The 24,043-nt window shown below is 48.8% G+C and overlaps 1 protein-coding gene across 1 annotated transcript in view; it reads left to right on the top strand.

The window, feature by feature from the left end:
* The window catches only part of fndc3a (fibronectin type III domain containing 3A), a 222,948-nt gene that overhangs the window by 141,429 nt on the left and 57,476 nt on the right, over positions 1-24,043 (top strand). Inside the window, 3 exon segments of the mRNA XM_060944161.1 lie at positions 17,834-17,910; positions 18,557-18,809; positions 20,912-21,220. Coding sequence (XP_060800144.1) covers positions 17,834-17,910; positions 18,557-18,809; positions 20,912-21,220 — 639 coding nt within the window.

Below are 24,043 nucleotides of genomic sequence, written 5' to 3'. Positions count from 1 at the left end.
TCAACCTGGCAGTTAGGTCGCTGTATAAAGCTTTTATGCAACTGATGAATTGATTATTAAAGCTGAATCTTTCCAGCACTTTATAGCGGAAAGGCCAGCTGACTCTATCAAATGCCTTCTCGGCGTCGAGGCTGATCAAGGCTGCACTCAGATGTTGTGTTTTAACTTGTTCTATAATGTGTAGTGTACGTCTAATGTTGTCCTGTGTTTGTCGGCCTTTAATGAATCCAGTTTGATCTTCATTTATTAGGTCTGGAAGAAGATTTTCCAGTCTTTTAGAAATTATGGAAGTGAATCATTTATAGTCTACATTCAATATGGAGATTGGCTGATTAGATTCGCATAACTTTTTTTTTTTTGGCTTTCTTTTGGTATCACCATCACTGCTTCTTTCCATGACGGGGGTATTCTAACATATTCTAGAGTCCAATTCAGAGATTCCAGCTAAGTGGGTGCGAGGTCCTCTCTAAAAACCTTATACCACTCATTTGGGAATCCATCACTCCCAAGTTACTGATAGCGCTATCTAACGCTACGTTCACACTGCAAGGCTTAATGCTCAATTCCGATTTTTTTGTGAAATCCGATTTTTTTGTGAGGTCGTTCACATTAACAAATATATGCGACTTGTATGTGATCCTCAGTATAAACGAAAAGCGACCTAAAAGTGTTCCGCATGCGCATTGCAGGATACGACGACGTCACACGCAGTGATCATGGCCAGTGTTTACGGAAGTAAAACCGCCCGGTTGCGGTATGACTCCTCCAATCTAGCTTGAATAGCTGCATCCCCCCAAATGGAAATCAGCTCCCTAACCTCTGCGTCCTTCCATTGAGAAGATTCAGAACCTTCACAGCCCGAAGCGTCCCTCGCATTGATGTCATGCGCAGGGGTGCAGATACGTTTTTTGAACTGGGGGGGGGGGGGGGGGGGGAGACAAAGCTGCCAGCAAACCAACCCCAACATGCCTGTCAAACTTGTTGTTAGTAACCATAGCAACCAAGCTCGAGCTCGCAACCTGTGCAGTCTGCGCAGCTCAACCAACCGAATATCAGTCTTTGTTTTGTTTTATGTGAGTTGTTGCAACTATGTATGTACTGCTGTGCACCTCAATAAACCGAATGGTAATTAGTCTTTTGATTTTTCCGTGAGGTTTGCCTTATGCAAAGAAAGACAGCATAGACGTTTTTTCCTCCCTATAAGTGGGGGGGACCGAACGAGGTGAATTTAAATATGACTCGTCCCACCCTCTATCTGCGCCTGTGATTATGCGCCATGTTGTTGTAACTTTTTTGAGAGACCCGCCGCCTACTTCAGCGCAGAATAGTGACGTTTGTGGCTTGTTGATGATGTGTAAGTCGGATGAATGCGACCTGGCGGTTCAGACTGAAGTCGCATATGAAAAGAGCGGATAGGAATCGGAATTAGCACCACATATCCAAACGGCCTGGGTCGGATTTGAAAAAATCGGATCTGTGTCGTTCATATTGTCAATAAAAGATCGGATACAGGTCACATGTGGGCGAAAAGATCGGATTTGAGTCACTTCAGCCTGCAGTGTGAACGTAGCCTAATTCCTTTTTTGTGATCGGGGCGGACAGTGATTTGTTTTGTACTTCTCCTGTGTGGGGAAGATCCAGTGATGACAAATATTTATCATTTGATTCCTCGTTTATTAGGTCTGGTTGTGAGTATAATGTCCTATAATATTCCTTGAAGCGGTTTTCTATTCCCTGAGGTTTGAGTACTGCTACGTTACTTCATGGGTCTATAATCTTAAATATAGAGTTTTTAATTTGTTGAGTTCTAAGGCGTCTTGCTAATGCCTTTGTTGCTTTTGGGCCCGATTCGTAAAAAGTCTGTTTTATAAATCTTAATTTCTTTTCCAAGTCATCAGCCACCATTTCATCGATTTGTTTTCTAACATCTTTTAACTGGTCTGTTAATCTTGTATCTTTGTCTGTTTTTGTTCCTCTAATTTTCTCAATTCCTCCTCTAATTTATCATATTCTCCTCATCTGATCCTTGATCAGATTCCCTCTCATAATTGCCTTAACTGTATCCCAAATTATTGTTGGTTCTATTTCACTATTCTTATCTTCAATACAATCCTTAATTTCTCTCTTTATTTCATTCACGGTTGTTTGGTTGTTCAGGATTCCGATATTCTTTCTCCATAATGTGTTTTTGCGTCTGTCGTTTAAGTGTATAGTTAAATAGATTGCGTTATGATCCGATACATCTGCTGTTCCTATAGAGGTTTTTGACCCACTTGACCGTTGCCATGTCAACAAGTAGACGGCACCATTTTGACGGTCACAAATATGGCGACTACCGGTAGCGATACACTGTTGATCATGACGAAGTCTCATTGTCGAGTATTTTATCCGGCCTAGATGACGCGAGTAAGAAGCGATATCACCAGAAAATCAATGATGCTGGTGTACGTGATCTGTACACGTTACCAGGCTATCTCTTTCTGGCTTTGCAGCGCGGGTGATCTTCCTGACCTGCAGTCAGGCGTGTGGGAAATACCAGGGAAAAAACATAAAAGAAAAAGGAGCGAGATGCAGAAAACACCTTCGCTATCCAGCGACGTAGGGCATTTACAGGGCGAGCAGAGGGAGAGGTATTTGCAAAAATTGAGGTTAGCAGGCTTAGAGAACGACGTTTACCTGCTTCCACCAGGATTGTTCAGTGACGTACGGAAGTACACGAAGCCCTCGTCTTTACCTGACTTCGGCCCACATGATCTGTATACCTATGTCGTTAAAAACCAGGCTGGGTAACATGCCTACATCAGCGGGTCGTCCCTGGAGCCAGTGGTCGCCATCTTATTACAGCTAAGGTTTGTTCACATTTTCATTTACTTTCGGTCCTCAGGATAAACAAAATGTTATTAAATGTCATTGAAATAACTTCTTAGTCTGTTGAGACATGGCCCGTTATAAATTTGCTGTTACCAGGCAATGACCAAGAACTGTATTATTAGGGTCGGTGTAGTTGTAGCAGTGCACTAGCAGCTAGCTGTTAGCACTAGCTAATGTCAACAACATCATAGCTGGTATGTTACTGTAGCAATGTTTACGTTCAGTCATTTGGATGACTGTTAAAACCTTTCAGTCTCAAGTTTTTCCTTTACTGTATTTACTAGTTTACTGAGCTAGCGCGCTCGGGCAGGCGGGGAGCGAGCGTGCTAGCTCGGGCAGGCTGGGAGCGAGCGCACTAGCTCGGGCAGGCTGGGAGCGAGCGCGCTAGCTCAGGCAGGCTGGGAGCGAGCGCGCTAGCTCGGGCAGGCTGGGAGCGAGCGCGCTAGCTCGGGCAGGCTGGGAGCGAGCGCGCTAGCTCAGGCAGGCTGGGAGCGAGCGCGCTAGCTTGGGAAGGCTGGGAGCGAGCGCGCTAGCTCGGGCAGGCTGGGAGCGAGCGCACTAGCTCGGGCAGGCTGGGAGCGAGCGCGCTAGCTCAGGCAGGCTGGGAGCGAGCGCGCTAGCTCGGGCAGGCGGGGAGCGAGCGTGCTAGCTCGGGCAGGCTGGGAGCGAGCGCACTAGCTCGGGCAGGCTGGGAGCGAGCGCGCTAGCTCAGGCAGGCTGGGAGCGAGCGCGCTAGCTCGGGCAGGCTGGGAGCGAGCGCACTAGCTCGGGCAGGCTGGGAGCGAGCGCGCTAGCTCAGGCAGGCTGGGAGCGAGCGCGCTAGCTTGGGAAGGCTGGGAGCGAGCGCGCTAGCTCGGGCAGGCGGGGAGCGAGCGTGCTAGCTCGGGCAGGCTGGGAGCGAGCGCACTAGCTCGGGCAGGCTGGGAGCGAGCGCGCTAGCTCGGGCAGGCTGGGAGCGAGCGCGCTAGCTCAGGCAGGCTGGGAGCGAGCGCGCTAGCTTGGGAAGGCTGGGAGCGAGCGCGCTAGCTCGGGCAGGCTGGGAGCGAGCGCACTAGCTCGGGCAGGCTGGGAGCGAGCGCGCTAGCTCAGGCAGGCTGGGAGCGAGCGCGCTAGCTTGGGAAGGCTGGGAGCGAGCGCGCTAGCTCGGGCAGGCGGGGAGCGAGCGTGCTAGCTCGGGCAGGCTGGGAGCGAGCGCACTAGCTCGGGCAGGCTGGGAGCGAGCGCGCTAGCTCAGGCAGGCTGGGAGCGAGCGCGCTAGCTCGGGCAGGCTGGGAGCGAGCGCACTAGCTCGGGCAGGCTGGGAGCGAGCGCGCTAGCTCAGGCAGGCTGGGAGCGAGCGCGCTAGCTCGGGCAGGCTGGGAGCGAGCGCGCTAGCTCGGGCAGGCTGGGAGCGAGCGCGCTAGCTCAGGCAGGCTGGGAGCGAGCGCGCTAGCTTGGGAAGGCTGGGAGCGAGCGCGCTAGCTCGGGCAGGCTGGGAGCGAGCGCACTAGCTCGGGCAGGCTGGGAGCGAGCGCGCTAGCTCAGGCAGGCTGGGAGCGAGCGCGCTAGCTTGGGAAGGCTGGGAGCGAGCGCGCTAGCTCGGGCAGGCGGGGAGCGAGCGTGCTAGCTCGGGCAGGCTGGGAGCGAGCGCACTAGCTCGGGCAGGCTGGGAGCGAGCGCGCTAGCTCAGGCAGGCTGGGAGCGAGCGCGCTAGCTCGGGCAGGCTGGGAGCGAGCGCGCTAGCTCGGGCAGGCTGGGAGCGAGCGCGCTAGCTCAGGCAGGCTGGGAGCGAGCGCGCTAGCTTGGGAAGGCTGGGAGCGAGCGCGCTAGCTCGGGCAGGCTGGGAGCGAGCGCACTAGCTCGGGCAGGCTGGGAGCGAGCGCGCTAGCTCAGGCAGGCTGGGAGCGAGCGCGCTAGCTCGGGCAGGCGGGGAGCGAGCGTGCTAGCTCGGGCAGGCTGGGAGCGAGCGCACTAGCTCGGGCAGGCTGGGAGCGAGCGCGCTAGCTCAGGCAGGCTGGGAGCGAGCGCGCTAGCTCGGGCAGGCTGGGAGCGAGCGCACTAGCTCGGGCAGGCTGGGAGCGAGCGCGCTAGCTCAGGCAGGCTGGGAGCGAGCGCGCTAGCTTGGGAAGGCTGGGAGCGAGCGCGCTAGCTCGGGCAGGCGGGGAGCGAGCGTGCTAGCTCGGGCAGGCTGGGAGCGAGCGCACTAGCTCGGGCAGGCTGGGAGCGAGCGCGCTAGCTCGGGCAGGCTGGGAGCGAGCGCGCTAGCTCAGGCAGGCTGGGAGCGAGCGCGCTAGCTCGGGAAGGCTGGGAGCGAGCGCGCTAGCTCGGGCAGGCTGGGAGCGAGCGCACTAGCTCGGGCAGGCTGGGAGCGAGCGCGCTAGCTCAGGCAGGCTGGGAGCGAGCGCGCTAGCTTGGGAAGGCTGGGAGCGAGCGCGCTAGCTCGGGCAGGCGGGGGAGCGAGCGTGCTAGCTCGGGCAGGCTGGGAGCGAGCGCACTAGCTCGGGCAGGCTGGGAGCGAGCGCGCTAGCTCAGGCAGGCTGGGAGCGAGCGCGCTAGCTCGGGCAGGCTGGGAGCGAGCGCACTAGCTCGGGCAGGCTGGGAGCGAGCGCGCTAGCTCAGGCAGGCTGGGAGCGAGCGCGCTAGCTCGGGCAGGCTGGGAGCGAGCGCGCTAGCTCGGGCAGGCTGGGAGCGAGCGCGCTAGCTCAGGCAGGCTGGGAGCGAGCGCGCTAGCTTGGGAAGGCTGGGAGCGAGCGCGCTAGCTCGGGCAGGCTGGGAGCGAGCGCACTAGCTCGGGCAGGCTGGGAGCGAGCGCGCTAGCTCAGGCAGGCTGGGAGCGAGCGCGCTAGCTTGGGAAGGCTGGGAGCGAGCGCGCTAGCTCGGGCAGGCGGGGAGCGAGCGTGCTAGCTCGGGCAGGCTGGGAGCGAGCGCACTAGCTCGGGCAGGCTGGGAGCGAGCGCGCTAGCTCGGGCAGGCTGGGAGCGAGCGCGCTAGCTCGGGCAGGCTGGGAGCGAGCGCGCTAGCTCAGGCAGGCTGGGAGCGAGCGCGCTAGCTTGGGAAGGCTGGGAGCGAGCGCGCTAGCTCGGGCAGGCTGGGAGCGAGCGCACTAGCTCGGGCAGGCTGGGAGCGAGCGCGCTAGCTCAGGCAGGCTGGGAGCGAGCGCGCTAGCTTGGGAAGGCTGGGAGCGAGCGCGCTAGCTCGGGCAGGCGGGGAGCGAGCGTGCTAGCTCGGGCAGGCTGGGAGCGAGCGCACTAGCTCGGGCAGGCTGGGAGCGAGCGCGCTAGCTCAGGCAGGCTGGGAGCGAGCGCGCTAGCTCGGGCAGGCTGGGAGCGAGCGCGCTAGCTCAGGCAGGCTGGGAGCGAGCGCGCTAGCTTGGGAAGGCTGGGAGCGAGCGCGCTAGCTCGGGCAGGCTGGGAGCGAGCGCGCTAGCTCGGGCAGGCTGGGAGCGAGCGCGCTAGCTCAGGCAGGCTGGGAGCGAGCGCGCTAGCTTGGGAAGGCTGGGAGCGAGCGCGCTAGCTCGGGCAGGCGGGGAGCGAGCGTGCTAGCTCGGGCAGGCTGGGAGCGAGCGCACTAGCTCGGGCAGGCTGGGAGCGAGCGCGCTAGCTCGGGCAGGCTGGGAGCGAGCGCGCTAGCTCAGGCAGGCTGGGAGCGAGCGCGCTAGCTTGGGAAGGCTGGGAGCGAGCGCGCTAGCTCGGGCAGGCTGGGAGCGAGCGCACTAGCTCGGGCAGGCTGGGAGCGAGCGCGCTAGCTCAGGCAGGCTGGGAGCGAGCGCGCTAGCTTGGGAAGGCTGGGAGCGAGCGCGCTAGCTCGGGCAGGCGGGGAGCGAGCGTGCTAGCTCGGGCAGGCTGGGAGCGAGCGCGCTAGCTCGGGCAGGCTGGGAGCGAGCGCGCTAGCTCGGGCAGGCTGGGAGCGAGCGCGCTAGCTCGGGCAGGCTGGGAGCGAGCGCACTAGCTCGGGCAGGCTGGGAGCGAGCGCGCTAGCTCAGGCAGGCTGGGAGCGAGCGCGCTAGCTCGGGAAGGCTGGGAGCGAGCGTGCTAGCTCGGGCAGGCTGGGAGCGAGCGCACTAGCTCGGGCAGGCTGGGAGCGAGCGCGCTAGCTCAGGCAGGCTGGGAGCGAGCGCGCTAGCTCGGGCAGGCTGGGAGCGAGCGCACTAGCTCGGGCAGGCTGGGAGCGAGCGCGCTAGCTCAGGCAGGCTGGGAGCGAGCGCGCTAGCTTGGGAAGGCTGGGAGCGAGCGCGCTCGCTCCCAGCCTGCCCGAGCTAGCGCGCTCGCTCCCAGCCTGCCTGAGCTAGCGCGCTCGCTCCCAGCCTGCCCGAGCTAGTGCGCTCGCTCCCAGCCTGCCCGAGCTAGCACGCTCGCTCCCCGCCTGCCCGAGCGCGCTAGCTCAGTAAACTAGTAAATACAGTAAAGGAAAAACTTGAGACTGAAAGGTTTTAACAGTCATCCAAATGACTGAACGTAAACATTGCTACAGTAACATGCCAGCTACTATGTTGTTGACATTAACTAGCTTGACCTTCAAAATGGCGGACACCGGGGCGTCACGTGACGTCACGTCGAAATCCTCTATAGAGCATGTGAAGTCCTTCTCAAGAGGCTGGAGATTCCTCCAGACGTCAAACATACCAGTCTCTTTGATTAAGATAGAGATTTTTTTGACACATGCGATTTACGTTGCTTTTTGCTAGTCGTGTCTATTGAGTAATTCAAAGTTGTGTTCCAGTCTCCAGCACAGATTAATATCCCTTCACTTAAAGCAATAATTTTGTCAAAGAGCAGAGTGAGAAGTTTTCTGTCACTTTCTGGAGGAACATACGGTCTATTCAGGCAAATGTGACCAGGACATCATCAAGTCTTCCTTTAACTATGATGTACCTCCCCTCTTTATCTCCTTCTTCCTTAATTAGCTCAAAATTCAGAGAGTTAGACACTAGAATAGCCACTCCTCTTTTTCTACTATTTTTACAAGAGCTGTAAAAAGAATTCAAGTATCCAAACCTTTTCAACTTGTGTTCTTCATTCGATATGTGATGCATGTTTTCTGAAGCATTACAACCTGTGACTTTTTTTTTTCTTTTTAGTTTTGCGAATACTCTGCTTCTCTTAATTGGATTTCTTAGGCCGTTTACATTCAAAGATGCGATCTTTAAAGTGCATATCACGGGTAAATTCAGGAGCAAGATCAATGTAATTCTCCTATTTTATATTAAACCTTGGTCAAATATCTGTCACATTTTGCATTTTGTGCAGTTTTTTTTTACCTTGCACAATACCAGGAAAATTCAGGCCCACTTTACACGGGGACGGTCTGAAACAAAAACGCAAAAGTCTGTTTTCGTTCTCACTTTTTTCCGCGTCTACATGACCGTTTTCAAGGAGGAAATCTGCGTCTATACGGTGACGCATAAATGTGTGGAATTCAATTGGATGTGCATGCCAGGCGGCTAGGTGGTGCTGTGAAAGGTCTCCGCTATGTCTGCATGCATGCGCAACGTCTTCCGTCTTGTCTGATCTGCACATCTGCGCCACGAAAACTTTGACTACTCTGGCTATGGTAAGTAAGAAAGTAAGTAAAAAAGTAAGAGCATACTATACCCGCCTCTGTTCATTAACGGTATATGTGCAGATTCGGTATAGATGTTCGAAGGACTCCTGGACGTTTATTAAAGCTGCCAGAGCAGCTTGAAGGTCCGTTGGATCGATGTAATCAGACATGCTCTTACTTTTTTACTTACTTTCTTACTTCCCGGGCTGGCATGTACAGTATATGACATATGTATGACGTAAACGCGTACCCGACGTGAGCAGATCCGAGCAGAGTTTCGCGTATTGGGTAGTTTAGACGGATATGCAACGGGGGCTGTTTTTACCTTATCCACTCTGGAAGGCGTTTTCAATTTTTTCCGTTTTCCAGCCTCGGAAACGCCGTCCCCGTGTAGACGAAAGGCACTTCCGATAAAATATTTAGTCATTTTTACCCGACAGCGTCCTCGTGTAAACGGGCCCTCAGTTGAAATCAAGCCAGTTGAGGCGAATTGGTCCGCCTCTGAAAAAACTTGGCATTTGGATTTCCTGGGAAACATTTGATTTTCATGATGTCACGTGCAGGACGCCTCCCTCTGAATCCTACATCAGCGCTGGTTTGTTTGTGAGAAAACGACCTGGTGGTTTTCTGCAAATTTCTTCAACGTTATCGCGTAATTATTAAAATGGTTAACAGATGTATCGTAGGAGGGTGTAGCAACACCAATCTTGATGGGATTAGTACTCATCGTTTCCCAAAAGACTGGACAATGAGAGAGAAATGGGAGCGCTTGGTCTACACAGCCTGTGCACTGAAACCGTGCAAAGCTCGCACAGCCTGCTGGCGCTTCCGCAGGTGACGTCACAAATCTGGCTCCAGACTCCCTTGGGATTTTCCCAGATGCATTTTATTTTATTTTTTTCTGCTGTAGACAGATGGCCTTGTGCATAATTACCCCTCTGGATGAGTGTGTAAAGGGACATACTTGCATATATATAAAAAAAAAAAAAAATTGGTCCAGGATATGCATTTTAAGTTGTGTGACCCTGCCATATGTATCACATGAAATATTGGTCTCCCCCAAGAGGAGAAAAAAGACAGTAACAACAGTAACTATGCTACAAAAGAGAACATAAGAAAACGTAGGCCTCCAGGTGAGGAGGAGATCCATCTCCCCTGAGTGAGCCTGTTGGAAGGTCGAGGGTAAAGCCTCTCATCAAAAGAGGGCCCAATATTGGAGATGGTTCTTTTGCCAGACTTAATAACCATCACCATCCTATGAGTCCAACATATGTCCTAATTGAAACCACTCTTCCCATATATAAGATGACTTAAACAATGTGGCCAAAGGTTCATTCAAATGAAATATTCAAACATTGTAAGTTACCACAAACTTATTTGTCAGAGCGTAGCAGAGAAGCCTTCGGTGTTTTCCTCTGTGTTATCTCTCTGGAAGTCCTGCAGTTTCTTCCTCGCTCTCTGTGCGGCGGATGCGTCGTCATCCCCCTGATGGTCTGCTCTCTGCTCCCATCCAAGCAGATCAGCCAATCATGTGTCCAGGGCGGGCTCTCGCTCCTTCACCTGCGGCGACTCCTCTTCATACCCCCGTCTCTGTAGCTCTCGCCATGCGGCCTCTGCGCTGCTATAAGTTCGGACCCCGGTGTCCCAGTAGATCCTCATGCTGGTGTAAGGCGTTTGAAAACAGATTCCTTTCCCCTTTTAGTGCTTTCTTAAAGGAACAGTCCACCGTACTTCCATAATGAAATATGCTCTTATCTGAATTGAGACGAGCTGCTCCGTACCTCTCCGAGCTTTGCGCGACCTCCCAGTCAGTCAGACGCGCTGTCACTCCTGTTAGCAATGTAGCTAGGCTCAGTATGGCCAATGGTATTTTTTGGGGCTGTAGTTAGATGCGACCAAACTCTTCCGCGTTTTTCCTGTTTACATAGGTTTATATGACCAGTGATATGAAACAAGTTCAGTTACACAAATTGAAACGTAGTGATTTTCTATGCTATGGAAAGTGCGCACTATAATGACAGGCGTACTAACACCTTCTGCGCGCTTCGGCAGCGCATTGATATCTGAGCTCCGTATCAATGCGCTGCCGAAGCGCGCAGAAGGTGTTAGTACGCCTGTCATTATAGTAACTAAGCTAACAGGAGTGACAGCGCGTCTGACTGCGTCTGACTGACTGGGAGGTCGCGCAAAGCTCGGAGAGGTACGGAGCAGCTCGTCTCAATTCAGATAAGAGCATATTTCATTATGGAAGTACGGTGGACTGTTCCTTTAACTGTGTTGTACTCCTTACGTTTTTTTTTTTTTTAATGATCTCAGCCACGTAGTCATGATCGAAGTAAATCGCCGTGTTGCCATGCAGTATTTTGCCCCTTTTCCAGGCCTCCCTTAACACCAATTCGTTGGTAGTGAACGCCTGGAAGTTGACAGTTATCGGCCTGGGTGGGTCTTCGGGTCGGGGTTTCTGCGCCAGGGAACGGTGCGCTCGCTGAACTTTCAAATCTAAATCCTGCGGCAGCAGTATCTCACGTTTGAGGAGAGTTGTGATGAATGATAATACGGAGCTTTCCTCCTCGCCCTCTGGCACGCCGAATATGCAGATGTTATTACGTCTGGATCAGGACTCCAGGTCCATTAATTTAGCTTGGATAATCTTTTGCTGTTTGACACAGGTTGAAAGCACCTCATTTACCTCCGCTGCCCAGTCCTCCACACACCCCACCTGGGTCTCCGCTTCACCTACTCGGCTGGACAGGCTTTGCATCTCTTTTGTAAAGTTGTCAAGTTTATCGTTAATTTCTTGACCCAAGAGGTTGATTTTCTGTGTCAGGGAATCATTACCCCCCATTCAGATCAGATTTAAGTTCCTTAATTGCCGCCATTAAGTCATTCGAGTTTGTTTCCTCCAGTTTTCATGACCTCATCCACGCCGCTGCTCATCTGATGTGCCTCGGGGTTGCTAGCTTTCGCCATCAAACTGCTTTTATCTTGATATTTAGGCATTCTTTCTTTTGGCCCCTGGCGTGTTTCTTCCCACTTATCCGGAGTATGTTCGACACAAAATTAAATTAACGAGTCTTTAAAGCAGGAAAACAGACTTTTCTGGGAGAGTGGTCACAAGCACGTCTAATCACTCCGTAAGCTAACCGGAAGTCCCGAAGTGTCTTTTAATTAATAAAAATAAAGAAAAAACATGGAATTGGAAGGTGTTTCCAAACTTTGGCTGTTACTGTATATACACTACCGTTCAAAAGTTTGGGGTCACTTTGAAATGTCCTTATTTTTGAAAGAAAAGCACTGTTCTTTTCAATGAAGATCACTTTAAACTAATCAGAAATCCACTCTATACATTGCTAATGTGGTAAATGACTATTCTAGCTGCAAATGTGTGGTTTTTGGTGCAATATCTCCATAGGTGTATAGAGGCCCATTTCCAGCAACTCTCACTCCAGTGTTCTAATGGTACAATGTGTTTGCTCATTGCCTCAGAAGGCTAATGGATGATTAGAAAACCCTTGTACAATCATGTTAGCACAGCTGAAAACAGTTGAGCTCTTTAGAGAAGCTATAAAACTGACCTCCCTTTGAGCAGATTGAGTCTACGTTTACATTACGTCGAATCAGCGGATCATCAGATTAACGTTCTTAAAACGATTCGCGTTTACACTAAAACCGTTAGCCGTGCACACAGCAACGCCAATACGCGGATACGCTCGGCTCCGCAGGCATCCTGCGCTCCAAATCACTCCGCCCTGAACAGCGAGTGCCCTCTGGAGGGTGCGCACTCCGGCCCTGCGCAGCTCACACAGCGCGCGAGTGAAGTGCACAAGCCACGATTCGGGACTGAGCCGCTATGTGTGTGATCCCAGCGCACATCACTTACTACTTGCAAGTGGAAGGATGGCAAGCCTAAAGACAATCATAACTACACAATGGGCAGTATTTGCATCAGTATTTGCAGTATTTTCATACTTTTATACTCTTTAATGAAAGGTGATACAAGGCGGAAGTCCGCGCCGTTTTTCAGCAGTCGCGTCACATGACCAACGCCAGCGAATCAGGAAGGTGGATGTCACAGTGACGTTGTCCAATGAGACGCCAGGTATAGCTCAGCACAGCGTATCCGCGTATTTTGAATGCTTACACAGCACCGGAGCTGACACGATCTGGATTGAATACGTGGACGCTGGCGGATTCCCGTTTCCAGGCGGTTTAATGTAAACGGACAGTGCATCCGTGAAGAAAACGAGATAGATACGGTCTAATGTAAACGTAGCCTGAGTTTCTGGAGCATCACATTTGTGGGGTCGATTAAATGCTCAAAATGGCCAGAAAAATGTCTTGACTATGTTTTCTATTCATTTTACAACTTATGGTGGGAAATAAAAGTGTGACTTTTCATGGAAAGCACAAAATTGTCTGGGTGACCCCAAACTTTTGAACAGTAGTGTACACAGTGCCTCAACTACAGTGTAAAATTTACAATTGTCTGTTCACAGGCTCAGCAGTTTTTGCATTATATAAAATTTGAGGGGAAAATCCCAAACGTATAACTGGTCATGTGTATCCTCTTCATTTACGTACAAAAATCTGTGGAATATAAAATCTACATTTTTACACGTTTGTTTGAAATTTTAACCTTGCTTATTCACTTTGAAAACAGGACTCCCCAGCCATAAAACTAACAACAGACCTAAATCTTTGGTCATTATTCTAATTAATGCAAAGAAAGTGTACCTGATATCAAAACACGAGAGGTGTTTTTCTTTTTCCAATGACCCCGGTATGCTGATATGCACTTGATCTATCGGGGGAAAAAATGCTATTTAGTTTTGGAGATATTCCTGTTTTTATAGTGCATCACGTGTCAAATTTTTTTATGTACTTTTGCCTTAGGCTTGTGTTCATCCAATATAACACTCTCCAGAAAGTAGATATCCTGCTCCAGGTCTTGCTGTACAGTGACAGCTCAACAACAGCAAACTGGTTTATTGGTGCATTTTGGGTCTTTTCTCAGCCATTCTTTGCTTGAGGGGGGGAAAAGTGGTTGGTTGCGTTGGGAGTTTAATAATTTCAAAGAGGGCGGGACTTGTGTAGGTTGGTGGTTACGTGACCGGGCCATTTTCAGAGAAAGTTGTTTACCAGGTTGAAGGTGTTAATGCTGGACTGTCTTGCTACGTCATATTGATGGAACACAATTCTGTCTTTATACACAGTCAGGGCTTCTCTGCCAGCAAGAGTAATACCCTGTCCACACTAGGGATTTTGTACCGATACGATACTACTTTCATACCGCAACACCTGTCCACGCTAGCAACTATACCGGTACTGTAGCGGTATAACTGTATCGGTACGAAACCCACAAATGTATGGGTTTCGTACCGGTACAGTATCGGTACTGTAGCGCTTCGCTGTAGTGTGGACAGATGAAGTGGCTCTGTATCGATACAAATATAATGCGCATACGCAAAGTCACACACCTCAATCGATGTCTTCGCTGAATAAAATAGTGAAGAACGGAGATTCGTTTGTTTCTTTCTCAACTGCCTCGCGCGTTTTATACGATTCGACTGAATAAATGACCACCAGAAATACAGACTGTACACTGACAGCAAAAAGCGCGCACACGTTGTTTCATCCGCCATGTTCTCGGAAGGAAGTTACTCGGTAACCACGGAAACATTTCGCGCACGCGCATTTCAACTACCGTGAAAGAAAACCGCAAACATTTCTCGCTAGTGTGGACAGATGCACTAAACTGTACCGGTATACTTTGTATCGATACAGTTATGCCACTTTCGTATCGGTATACATGTGAACACAGCATAAGTGATGTATCATTGTATCATGGAGAGTAATATATTTAACTAACCCTTCAGCTATAAGGCTTTCTGTTCTTCATTAACGATGCTGTACCTAATTTTCCATCGCCATCAGCACTCACTGCTGGCAGTTGACCTTTGCTTAAAAAAATACAGCACAACTCCATAAGCAAACAGCATCTTCTTGTCTAGTATATCATCCTCGACGGAGCCTACAGATGGTAGTGTGATCTCATCCACAGCTGTAAAAAAGTTCACTCCGCTATAGTCAAGTTTGGTTAGGCCACACCAATTGAATTAGTTGGTTCTCGGATTTTTTTCAGGAAAAATATGAAGCGAGCGGGCGAAATAAAATTTAAAAAATGCTCCGATGGTAAAATTAGCGGTGGAAATGGACCAAACAATACAGGCAAACCAGTAAACAGAATTTCAACACACCTGTCAAAGATTTTACGCTTCTGTTTGCTGAATATCCTAACAAACACAGGCTTTGCAGGACTCCCCTCCACAGGCATGTTTCTTCCACAAGTCTTTATTGAAAGTGAAAGGGGCAATTTGATTGGTTTTCGACATCACGTGACCTTTTCTGTTGGCAGGAGTTTGATCTCGATTTTTTTTTTTTTCATTTTGCATTTTCTTCAAGCGGCGATTCCGAGAGCCAACTAATTGAATTGGTGTGGCTTTAGGGCCTCTGCATGCTCTTGCGACAAGGCTTTCACGGATAGCTTTTCGCAGACAGTTGTAATTTATCGTTGAGCGGGGAGTAATAGGCGTGCGCAATGTTATTCACCGCCACAACGCAAGGGGGCACGAAGTCGCGAAATCGCTAGGAGTAGTTGGTGGGTGTGGTTAGTGGAGTGTTTATCCTCCGGTTACTTATAATGACTAGAACTGGAGTCGTATAGATGTCCGTACTTCCTCGATCAACCGCTCTTCGTGCTGCTCCATCTTCGTTCGTGTTTTTAAAAATGGTGGTAGTGAAAACAAACCAAACCGGGAAAGTAGGGAAGCGGAAGTGCGTGTACAGCAGATGTAGAGTGGACCAGTCAGAGCCCTCTTGTCTGCGACGCTGTCTGCAAGGCTTCTGCGGTGGTCACAATTTTTGGGAGGTGCGCGCAGAGCGTCTGCAAAGGTGGGGGGGCTACGCAGACGCCTTCTGCGACGCCATCTGCGAGGACTGCGTTGTCAGCATAAATTGGCCTTTAGATTCATTTGGTAGGGGTGTGGCCTGTGCCTACTGGCTGTTGTGTGAATCGGTCAAGCTTGAATACCTCGACTCTGACTTTGTTTCCAGAGGAAATATGATTGCTTAGGGAATCAAATCACAAGTCAATATGAGTCTTTTCATGGGTACTTTAAATATTTTTTGCAAGCAATACTAAGGAAATCTGAACAGCATTAATAACTGAAATGCTCATCATTAACAGAGGGTCTTTAAATTATTCTTGTACTAAAGTAGATCTTTGAGTGCCCCTGAGCTGATTCAGAGCACTGCATTCACTAGCCTCTTTTACACCGCCTGTTCAAGACGGGAATGTTGCGCCTTTATTCCGCCTCTCCGTTCTGTCTAAAACACATGAACACAGAATGGGGGCTCGTTGTTGTTGTTCCACCTCTGAGCCAGCACGGGTGGTCATCACAGAGCCCGATCGATGTCTGTGTAGAAGGTAGAGCCGGCATGGCGGGACAGGGGTGTGACGTTTTGATGACGTGTGCAACCTGCTACCAGAGGATTTAAAAATCCTCGAAGAAACAGTTCGCCGTAAATCGGAAGATGATATTTTGAAGATCAGTATAAACGTGCACAACTAGCAAAAGCAACTCAACACTCAGTTCAACTGCTATTATTATTATTTTTTTTTTTAAAACAACGGCGGTATGCTTGGGATCTTCGGATTTCCAACACGCATGTCTTTCCACAGTACTACAAATGAGCACGATCCCAGCAGTACTTCCTGTGTCGCTGAAGGGTTAATCTTTGCAAAGAGAATCCTAAAATAAGTGTCACTGATTCAAGCAAGGCTTGTTTATTCATTTCTACTTTGATCGTAGTGTGCACTGTGGGTTATGTCGACTGTGTTTTGATGGCCCGACTCCAGCAGGATCAAGATCAGACATTACGAGAATTTCCTAGGTACAAGAGCAAGCAGTGTGGTGTTGATTTCCCTAACCATACAAATCCGTGTTCATTTGTATGCCCCAGTTTTGAGGATTTTAGACTTCTTTTCAATTTAATTTATTTTTTGGTTGCCTTTGCAAGCCAGAGTTCTAGCTATCCTTGCAGAGTCTGGTACTCCTCACTCACTGCTGTGGCGAACACCTACGTGCTTTCACACTAGAAGGCATTTGGACTTGCATTGCAAACACATTGGTTGTGTTTGTGTGATCTGTAGAGGGAAGTGATGTTTGAAAATGTGGTATGTTGACGGAAGTGCTGTTGGATGAGATGGGCTTCGTGCTAATAGCATATAGGATATATAGCAGTGATGAACATCCTGATTGTGCATGATTTTTGGAGAAAACATGGGGTGACGTTAACTGGCTAGCTAATTTTTTGTTTAAATGTGCACCAAGCAACAGTAAGAAAACAGCAAGGCAGTTCGGTGTAGGTTACTTCAGTGATCTGCCTTTTAAACCAGGTTATTTATTTATTGGTTTGGTCTGACTGCTGATTTTTAGTGTACCACTGAAGCAAAAAAAAAAGTAAATGCAACAGCTCAACTGTAAATGTTGGCATCTCGGCATTAAAAAGATGGAGTACGATTTAAAAAAAAAAAAAAACTTTTAAACGTGTTTTGTTTTTTAAACCCAGTGATAATATCTTGGTCTGAAAAGCTCATTGTTATCAGTGTGCTCAGAAGTGTAACTGACGAGCACTTTGTGTTGGGGTGGAAAGCTAAGGCCTTTGTGATTTGGCACAGCTCTGATAGTTGTGGCGAGGGAAACGTATTGCATCTGAGGTGGTGTTTACATTAGACCGTATCCGTCTCGTTTTCGTCGCGGATGCGCTGTCCATTCACATTAAAACGCCGGGAAACGACTCCACAGGCGGAACAACTTGAATCCGCCAGGGCCCACGTATTCAATCCATTATGTATCTGATCCAGTGCTGTGCAAACATTGAGGAACGAGGAAACGCTGTGCTGAGCTCTAGCTGACGTCGTCATTGGACGTCACTGTGACATCCACCTTCCTGATTCGCTGGCGTTGGTCATGCCACGTTGGTCATGTGACGCGACTGCTGAAAAACGGCGCGGACTTTCACTTCCTGCTATTTGTCCCGAATCACTACTCGCGCGCTCTGTGAGCTGCGCAGGGCCGGAGTGCACACCCTCCAGAGGGCACTCGCTGTTCAGGGCGGAGTGATTTGGAGCGCAGGATGCCTGCGGAGCCGAGCGTATCCGTGTATTGGCGTTGCTGTGTGCACGCGAATCGTGTATTGGCGTTGCTGTGTGCACGCGAATCGTTTTAAAAACGTTAATCTGATGATCCGCTGATACGGTCTAATGTAAACCCCACCTGAGACAACCTTCTTTGCACTGGGACCCAGTGTTTTTATAGTAACAGCTTAGAAGAATAGCGTGGTAATGTATTTGAGAGAGGATCTATTTGTGTTCTTGCAGGTCCTGCTCAGGTTCCCATGATGTCCCCAAATGGTTCAGTGCCTCCAATCTATGTGCCTCCTGGATACGTTCAACAAGTGAGTTTACAATGCTTGTGTACACTACCGTTCAAAAGTTTGGGGTCACTTTGAAATGTCCTTAGTACATTGCTAATGTGGTAAATGACTATTCTAGCTGCAAACGTCTGGTTTTTGGTGCAATATCTCCATAGGTGTATAGAGGCCCATTTCCAGCAACTCTCACTCCAGTGTTCTAATGGTACAATGTGTTTGCTCATTGCCTCAGAAGGCTAATGGATGATTAGAAAACCCTTGTACAATCATGTTAGCACAGCTGAAAACAGTTGAGCTCTTTAGAGAAGCTATAAAACTGACCTTCCTTTGAGCAGATTGAGTTTCTGGAGCATCACATTTGTGGGGTCGATTAAATGCTCAAAATGGCCAGAAAAATGTCTTGACTATATTTTCTATTCATTTTACAACTTATGGTGGTAAATAAAAGTGTGACTTTTCATGGAAAACACAAAATTGTCTGGGTGACCCCAAACTTTTGAACGGTAGTGTAGGTTGTTTGGTTTTTTCCTTCCGCTTGCCAAATTTACTTTTGTTATAACATTCAGTTTAATTCACAGTGAATATTATTTTGGAGATCCCCCCCCCCTCCCCCTTTGATTTTGTTTCTGCTCGTCTTCATTCTCTTTTTGTGTGTGTGATTTCTCCAAAGATCATTGAGGAGAATGGAGTGAGGCGGGTGCTGGTGCTGCCTCAGGCGGAGTTTCACCCTGGGGGCCACTCTCCGCTGCACCACCCACCCCCTCCACCCACCCACCCCCACCTGCAGGCCTTCATCCCGCATCCACATCCCATCTTGCCTCATCCTCCTCCTCACCTGTACTCAGGCATGGCCGGCGGAACTGGAGACTTGAATGCCCAGTACATCTCCCAGTACCACCCAGCCCACATCTACCCAGACCAGGGTGAAAACACACACACACACACACACACACACAGCCTAATCCCACCCAGCATGTACTGCTAATCTATTTAATCACATCACCCAGTAACATTGACTGGTTACACATTGTGTAATTTAGAAACTGATTTAGAGGTTGATTGCATCTCCGTGTTATAACTCTGTTGTCCCAGCAGCTCAGAAATATCCTTATCCTTAAGCTGTTGTAGGTTTTAATCAGTTGGACATGCGTAGTTGCGATTAATTATAAGTAAATGCACTAGTGAATAAATAAATAGCTCTGATAGGAGTAGTTTATTACTAGGACACTTGACTCACCAATTAATTTCGAAAGCTGCCTCAAGCCACCAAAAGACACGTTTGAGCTTTGTTCACTGCTCAGTCTATGTAATTTACTTGGAAACTATCAGTAGGCTCAAATGGGTTTTAAATTACATCAATCATTGGAATGTTTTCCCTGCGATCCCTTTATTTATTTATAAAGTGTCTGGTGCAAAAAAAAAAAAAAAGAACTTTGTGCATATGGTTTCACTGTCTGACCAAGCACAGCATGGTCTGACCGTTTTTACGGCTTCCCAAACGCATTAATGACTTGCATTCTAATGAGATATTTGTTTGCTGTTTTTAAAATGGAGTGAAATCTAAATGAATTTCATTTGTTCTCAAATTTGTATAATTAATTGGTATAACTATTCCTGATTCTATGTTAAATAAAACAATATTGGTAATCATTTCATTCAATATTGTGCAACCGTTAATAAAGTGGCAATTCAGTTCCAAATGAAATACCAATTGATGTAAATATCCTTACCCCTGGTAGTAGTTTTGTATGCTGTGATGATTTAAGTATTACCCTCTTGGTGTGAAGCCCCCAAGTTGGTTCTGTTGCCAATAGAGGTCTCACACACATCTACCGGTGTGCAATTAAAGTGTTCTATGATCTCGATATTAATACAACTGTTCCTGGAAGGCCCCAGAGGTAGTTAGAGGACATTACTACTTGGAGATATTAGATAATGTCCTCAGTCAGTGGCTATAAAAAGTCCCTGTAAGGACTAGGATTAAATCTGTTATTAAAAAATGGAGGAAAAAAAGGCATAACCATGACTCTATCGAAAGTAGGCCATCCACCAAAACCAGTGATCAAATAAGGAAGTCGGAGATGCGGCCAAGGATCATGCTGCGTTCCATTTGCCTTGGAAGTCAAAGCAGGGAATGACGTCACACCTGAGCAATACCAACAATTAGCATAGTTCTAGCCATGTTAGCCATTGTTAGCAAGACCAGTTGATGTATTACGTGGTATTTTTCGCATACAAACACATGTAGCAAGTTGGCCAGTACTGTGCGCGTGATTTTAATGGTACACCAGTAAAGCCTAGGTCACAACCGGACGTACGATTTTTTGGCCGTGCGATTTTTGGCGTTTCCCAAATCGCTGCGTTTTTTTTTTTTTTTCGTGGAGAAAGACGCACGTTGGCCGTAAGTTTGTCTTGCAACCTGAAAAAAACGTAAGCGCCCGTAGAGTTTGTTTGACATGACAAAGAACCTCTGCGGCCGGTCTGTGGCCAGTCTACGGCTCAAATCAGCACGTCACACGCGCGCCCTCCGTGCGTTTCACATGCGCCCTCCGTGCGTTTCTTGCGTTTTTTGCACGTAGACCAGCCGTAGGAGCACGTACGGCCGGTTGTGACTGAGGCTTAAGACCGAAGTTCTAATAAACAGTATATTACTACAGTTTTCACACTGTAGATGCGCAGAGCAGTCATCTTGGATTTGGTGAGATTCCTCGGAATTTCCAAATCGGAAATCCGACTTCATGGGGCGTTCCAGTCGACATTTTCGCATGGGAATTCAGAAATCCTGACTTCCCTGTACAAATGGAATGCACCATACTTTCAACCTGGTGTCCTCACCACTGTGTCTCACTTTGGTGTTCGCGGAGTCACGAGCAATGTCTGGTTTCTACAAAATGTGCTATTTGTTTATACATACACTGGTTCCCAGTAGGACAGAAATCAAGGGATTTCAATATTGCTTTCAATTTCATCTTTTTTTTAGGAGGGAAAAAAATGTGCCTTTGTCATATGCTGTGTTCCCCCCCAGTTTCTCCAGACACTCACCCGGCACATGGACGCACAGCATTCCACCGGGATGAAAGGGCTAACAAAGCGCATGAGCGGTTGCAGAAGAAGTTGAAAGAGCGTCAGGGTGGTCAGTCAGGAGGGGGAGGTCAGGCTCCTACCAAAGACAGTCCTCCTCTCTCTCCACAGAAGAACCGTGGAACCCCACCAGCAGCTGGAGGAGACCTCCAGAACGGCCTCCTTAAAGGGGTGGAGGAGCAAAGCCAGGCTGCTACACTCACCGGCCTGGGAAAGGAATGTCCAGGAAGAGTGAGGGACACAGAGTCTGCAGGTAGTGACAGAGAGATGTCATCATACCTTGTGCCATAATATTCATCCACCATACTTCGACCAGAATTTCTTCTGTCATGATTTATGTAATGGCCCCCCCACACTGTTGCCTACACTGGAGAATCAGGAGCACTGTTTTGTGAACGCTAGTATAGGGATTTGAGATTCAAGTCAACTATTTCATTCTTAGTTGGTGTTTTGTCGCATGAGTACTCTCTAACTGCCAACCATTAATTCACTGTATACGTGTACAAAACCACTCCTCATGCTATATAGGGCATATACAGGGTGTTTTTCAAAAAATTTTGATATTTGAGATGTAAATATCCCAGAAACTACATAGTCTAGGCAAATGAAACTGAACAGGCTTAATGTTGAGCAATATAAGATCTCATCTCATCTTATTATCTGTAGCTGCTTTATCCTGTTCTACAGGGTCGCAGGCAAGCTGGAGCTAGAGCCCTGCACTCCCGCGGGAGTCCCGCGGGACCCGACGCAAAGCAGTGCGGCGCGGGACAAATTTTGAAAGCTCATTGCGGGCGGGAGGGGGAGTGCACAATGCGGGCGGGAGAGGTGATAATCTGCAGTCCCGCTAACTAAAAATGTGTTTTTTGTTTTTTTTTAAGATTTTTTTGGGGGCTTTTTTCACCTTTATTGGATAGGACAGTGTAGAGACAGGACAGGAAACAAGCGGGAGAGAGAGACGGGGAGGGATCGGGAAATGACCTCGGGCCGGAATCGAACCCGGGTCCCCGGATTTATGGTATGGCGCCTTAGCTACCTGAGCCATGACGCCCCCACTAAAATGTCTATCATATATAATTTGTGCTGGATATTTTATTTGGCATTAATAAAAACGTTTTAAGATGCCTAAATTTGCGGATGTGGTCTAATCTCACGTACGTTTCCGATTCCTTTCCGCTCTTCCGTGTTTGAGATTTCCGATCATGGCAGAAGAGCAGAGCTCCTCTAGTGAAGCTCACAGTGCTTCAGAAGTAAGTGCTGCTTTAAAAAGAGGTACATTTACCGTTAAAAAGTCCTAGAATGTAAATGTGAGGAGTGACATATAAGCTATGTGCAATGTACAATATTCTTAACCTCCTAGGGCTTAGCGGTCACATGCGTGGACAGCACTTTTTAGAAATTCGGAACAAGAATCCACATATGTGGACATACTTTTTCTCTAAAAGTACATCTTATCAAAAGATGATGCTTAGTTTTTATTCTAATCAGGTTCTAATAAGCCCAAATAGCAAAGAGAAATAAAAAATGCATGTAAAAAAACAGCTTGGGCCTTAGGAGGTTAATATCCACTGTAGATTTTGGTAGGTGTGTTGGGAATCTCTGTAAAGCCTCAGCTGCGCATGCTGCCTGGCAACGCGCACCCTCGCTACGTGCGCTAGGTGAAGGATGGGTCAGTGGAGAGCTCAGCTAAGCTCAGCATGTTTAATTCCCCAAGCCAATGACAAGAACTTTCGTGAGAAATAACGTGAACGTCTGCATCATGCAGGATTTGTGGGCGGGAGCGGGACTGAAAATCATAGTTCTTTGCGGGAGCGGGACTGCACAATGCGGGAGCGGGCGGGAACGGGACTGAAAATTCTGTCCCGCGCAGACTTCTAGCTGGAGCCTATCCCAGCTGACTACGGGCGAAAGGCGGGGTACACCCTGGACAAGTCGCCAGGTCATCACAGGGCTGACACATAGACACAGACAACCATTCACACTCACATTCACACCTACGGTCAATTTAGAGTCACCAGTTAACCTAACCTGCATGTCTTTGGACTGTGGGGGAAACCGGAGCACCCGGAGGAAACCCACGCTGACACGGGGAGAACATGCAGACTCCACACAGAAAGGCCCTCGCCGGCCACGGGGCTCGAACCCAGGACCTTCTTGCTGTGAGGCGACAGCGCTAACCACTACACCACCGTGCCGCCCATAATATAAGATTTATTCCTCAAAATTTGAATGAGAAATTCAAAGGTATGTGGATTCCATGAACGATTTCACAAATTTTCAGTATGCACGCCACCTGAGACACGGCACACGTCAGGTCGGTAGTCCAGCTCCTGCCAAACACGCTGCAGATACCAGAAAAGACTGTTACCAGTGCATTTTTAGAGAATTCTCTCATAAATGCACGCCGCACAGTCTTGTTCGAGCGTACTCTAACGCACAACACCTTTTCTTTTCCAGTGAATGGCATTTCTGTACCTGAAAAGATAAAAGCATAAAATTTTGACCTGTTTCCACACATGCTGTTAAAATTTGAGGTCAGTTGATGAGACCTGGCAAAGTTATTAGGTTGTGAAATGATGTCAAATTTTTTTTTGAAACCCCCTGTATTTCCTTCAAAACATGCAGTGCATTCTGGGTATTCTATACTTCTACTTTTGGTACCGTTTGTTGCATCACTCTGGGATTTAGTGAACTGAATAGGGTGTGCTGTCAGGCATCAGCTCTGTCATAGAGGTAGAAACCTGGCTAAAGTGCTAAACCTGGCACTGTCGCTATAGAGAAATGGGATGATGAGTATTAGTATTAATAATGTGACATGGAAGTGTTATTGCATCATAACTTTTTTTTTTATTCAATATGTAAAATGGCTTTTTCTCCAAGTGTCGCATTAAGGTTTTCTGTATCTGTCTAATTCCGTATTTTCCCAAACCGCCATAGAAGTGCATCTAATATAGAAAAGCTTTAGACGACTTTAAAGGCTGTATTGCAAGGACACATTTTATTGCATACTGTAAGCTGATAGTGCACTGTAATGTGAACGATTCATGGTCATGGCCAAAGCGTGGGATTATCAGTAGAC

This window comes from Neoarius graeffei, chromosome 17 (genome assembly GCF_027579695.1).
Source record: "Neoarius graeffei isolate fNeoGra1 chromosome 17, fNeoGra1.pri, whole genome shotgun sequence".
In the NCBI taxonomy this organism is placed as follows: Eukaryota; Metazoa; Chordata; class Actinopteri; order Siluriformes; family Ariidae; genus Neoarius; species Neoarius graeffei.
The sequence above is the reverse complement of the archived record's forward strand: the minus strand, read 5'-3'. Positions and strand labels throughout refer to the sequence as shown.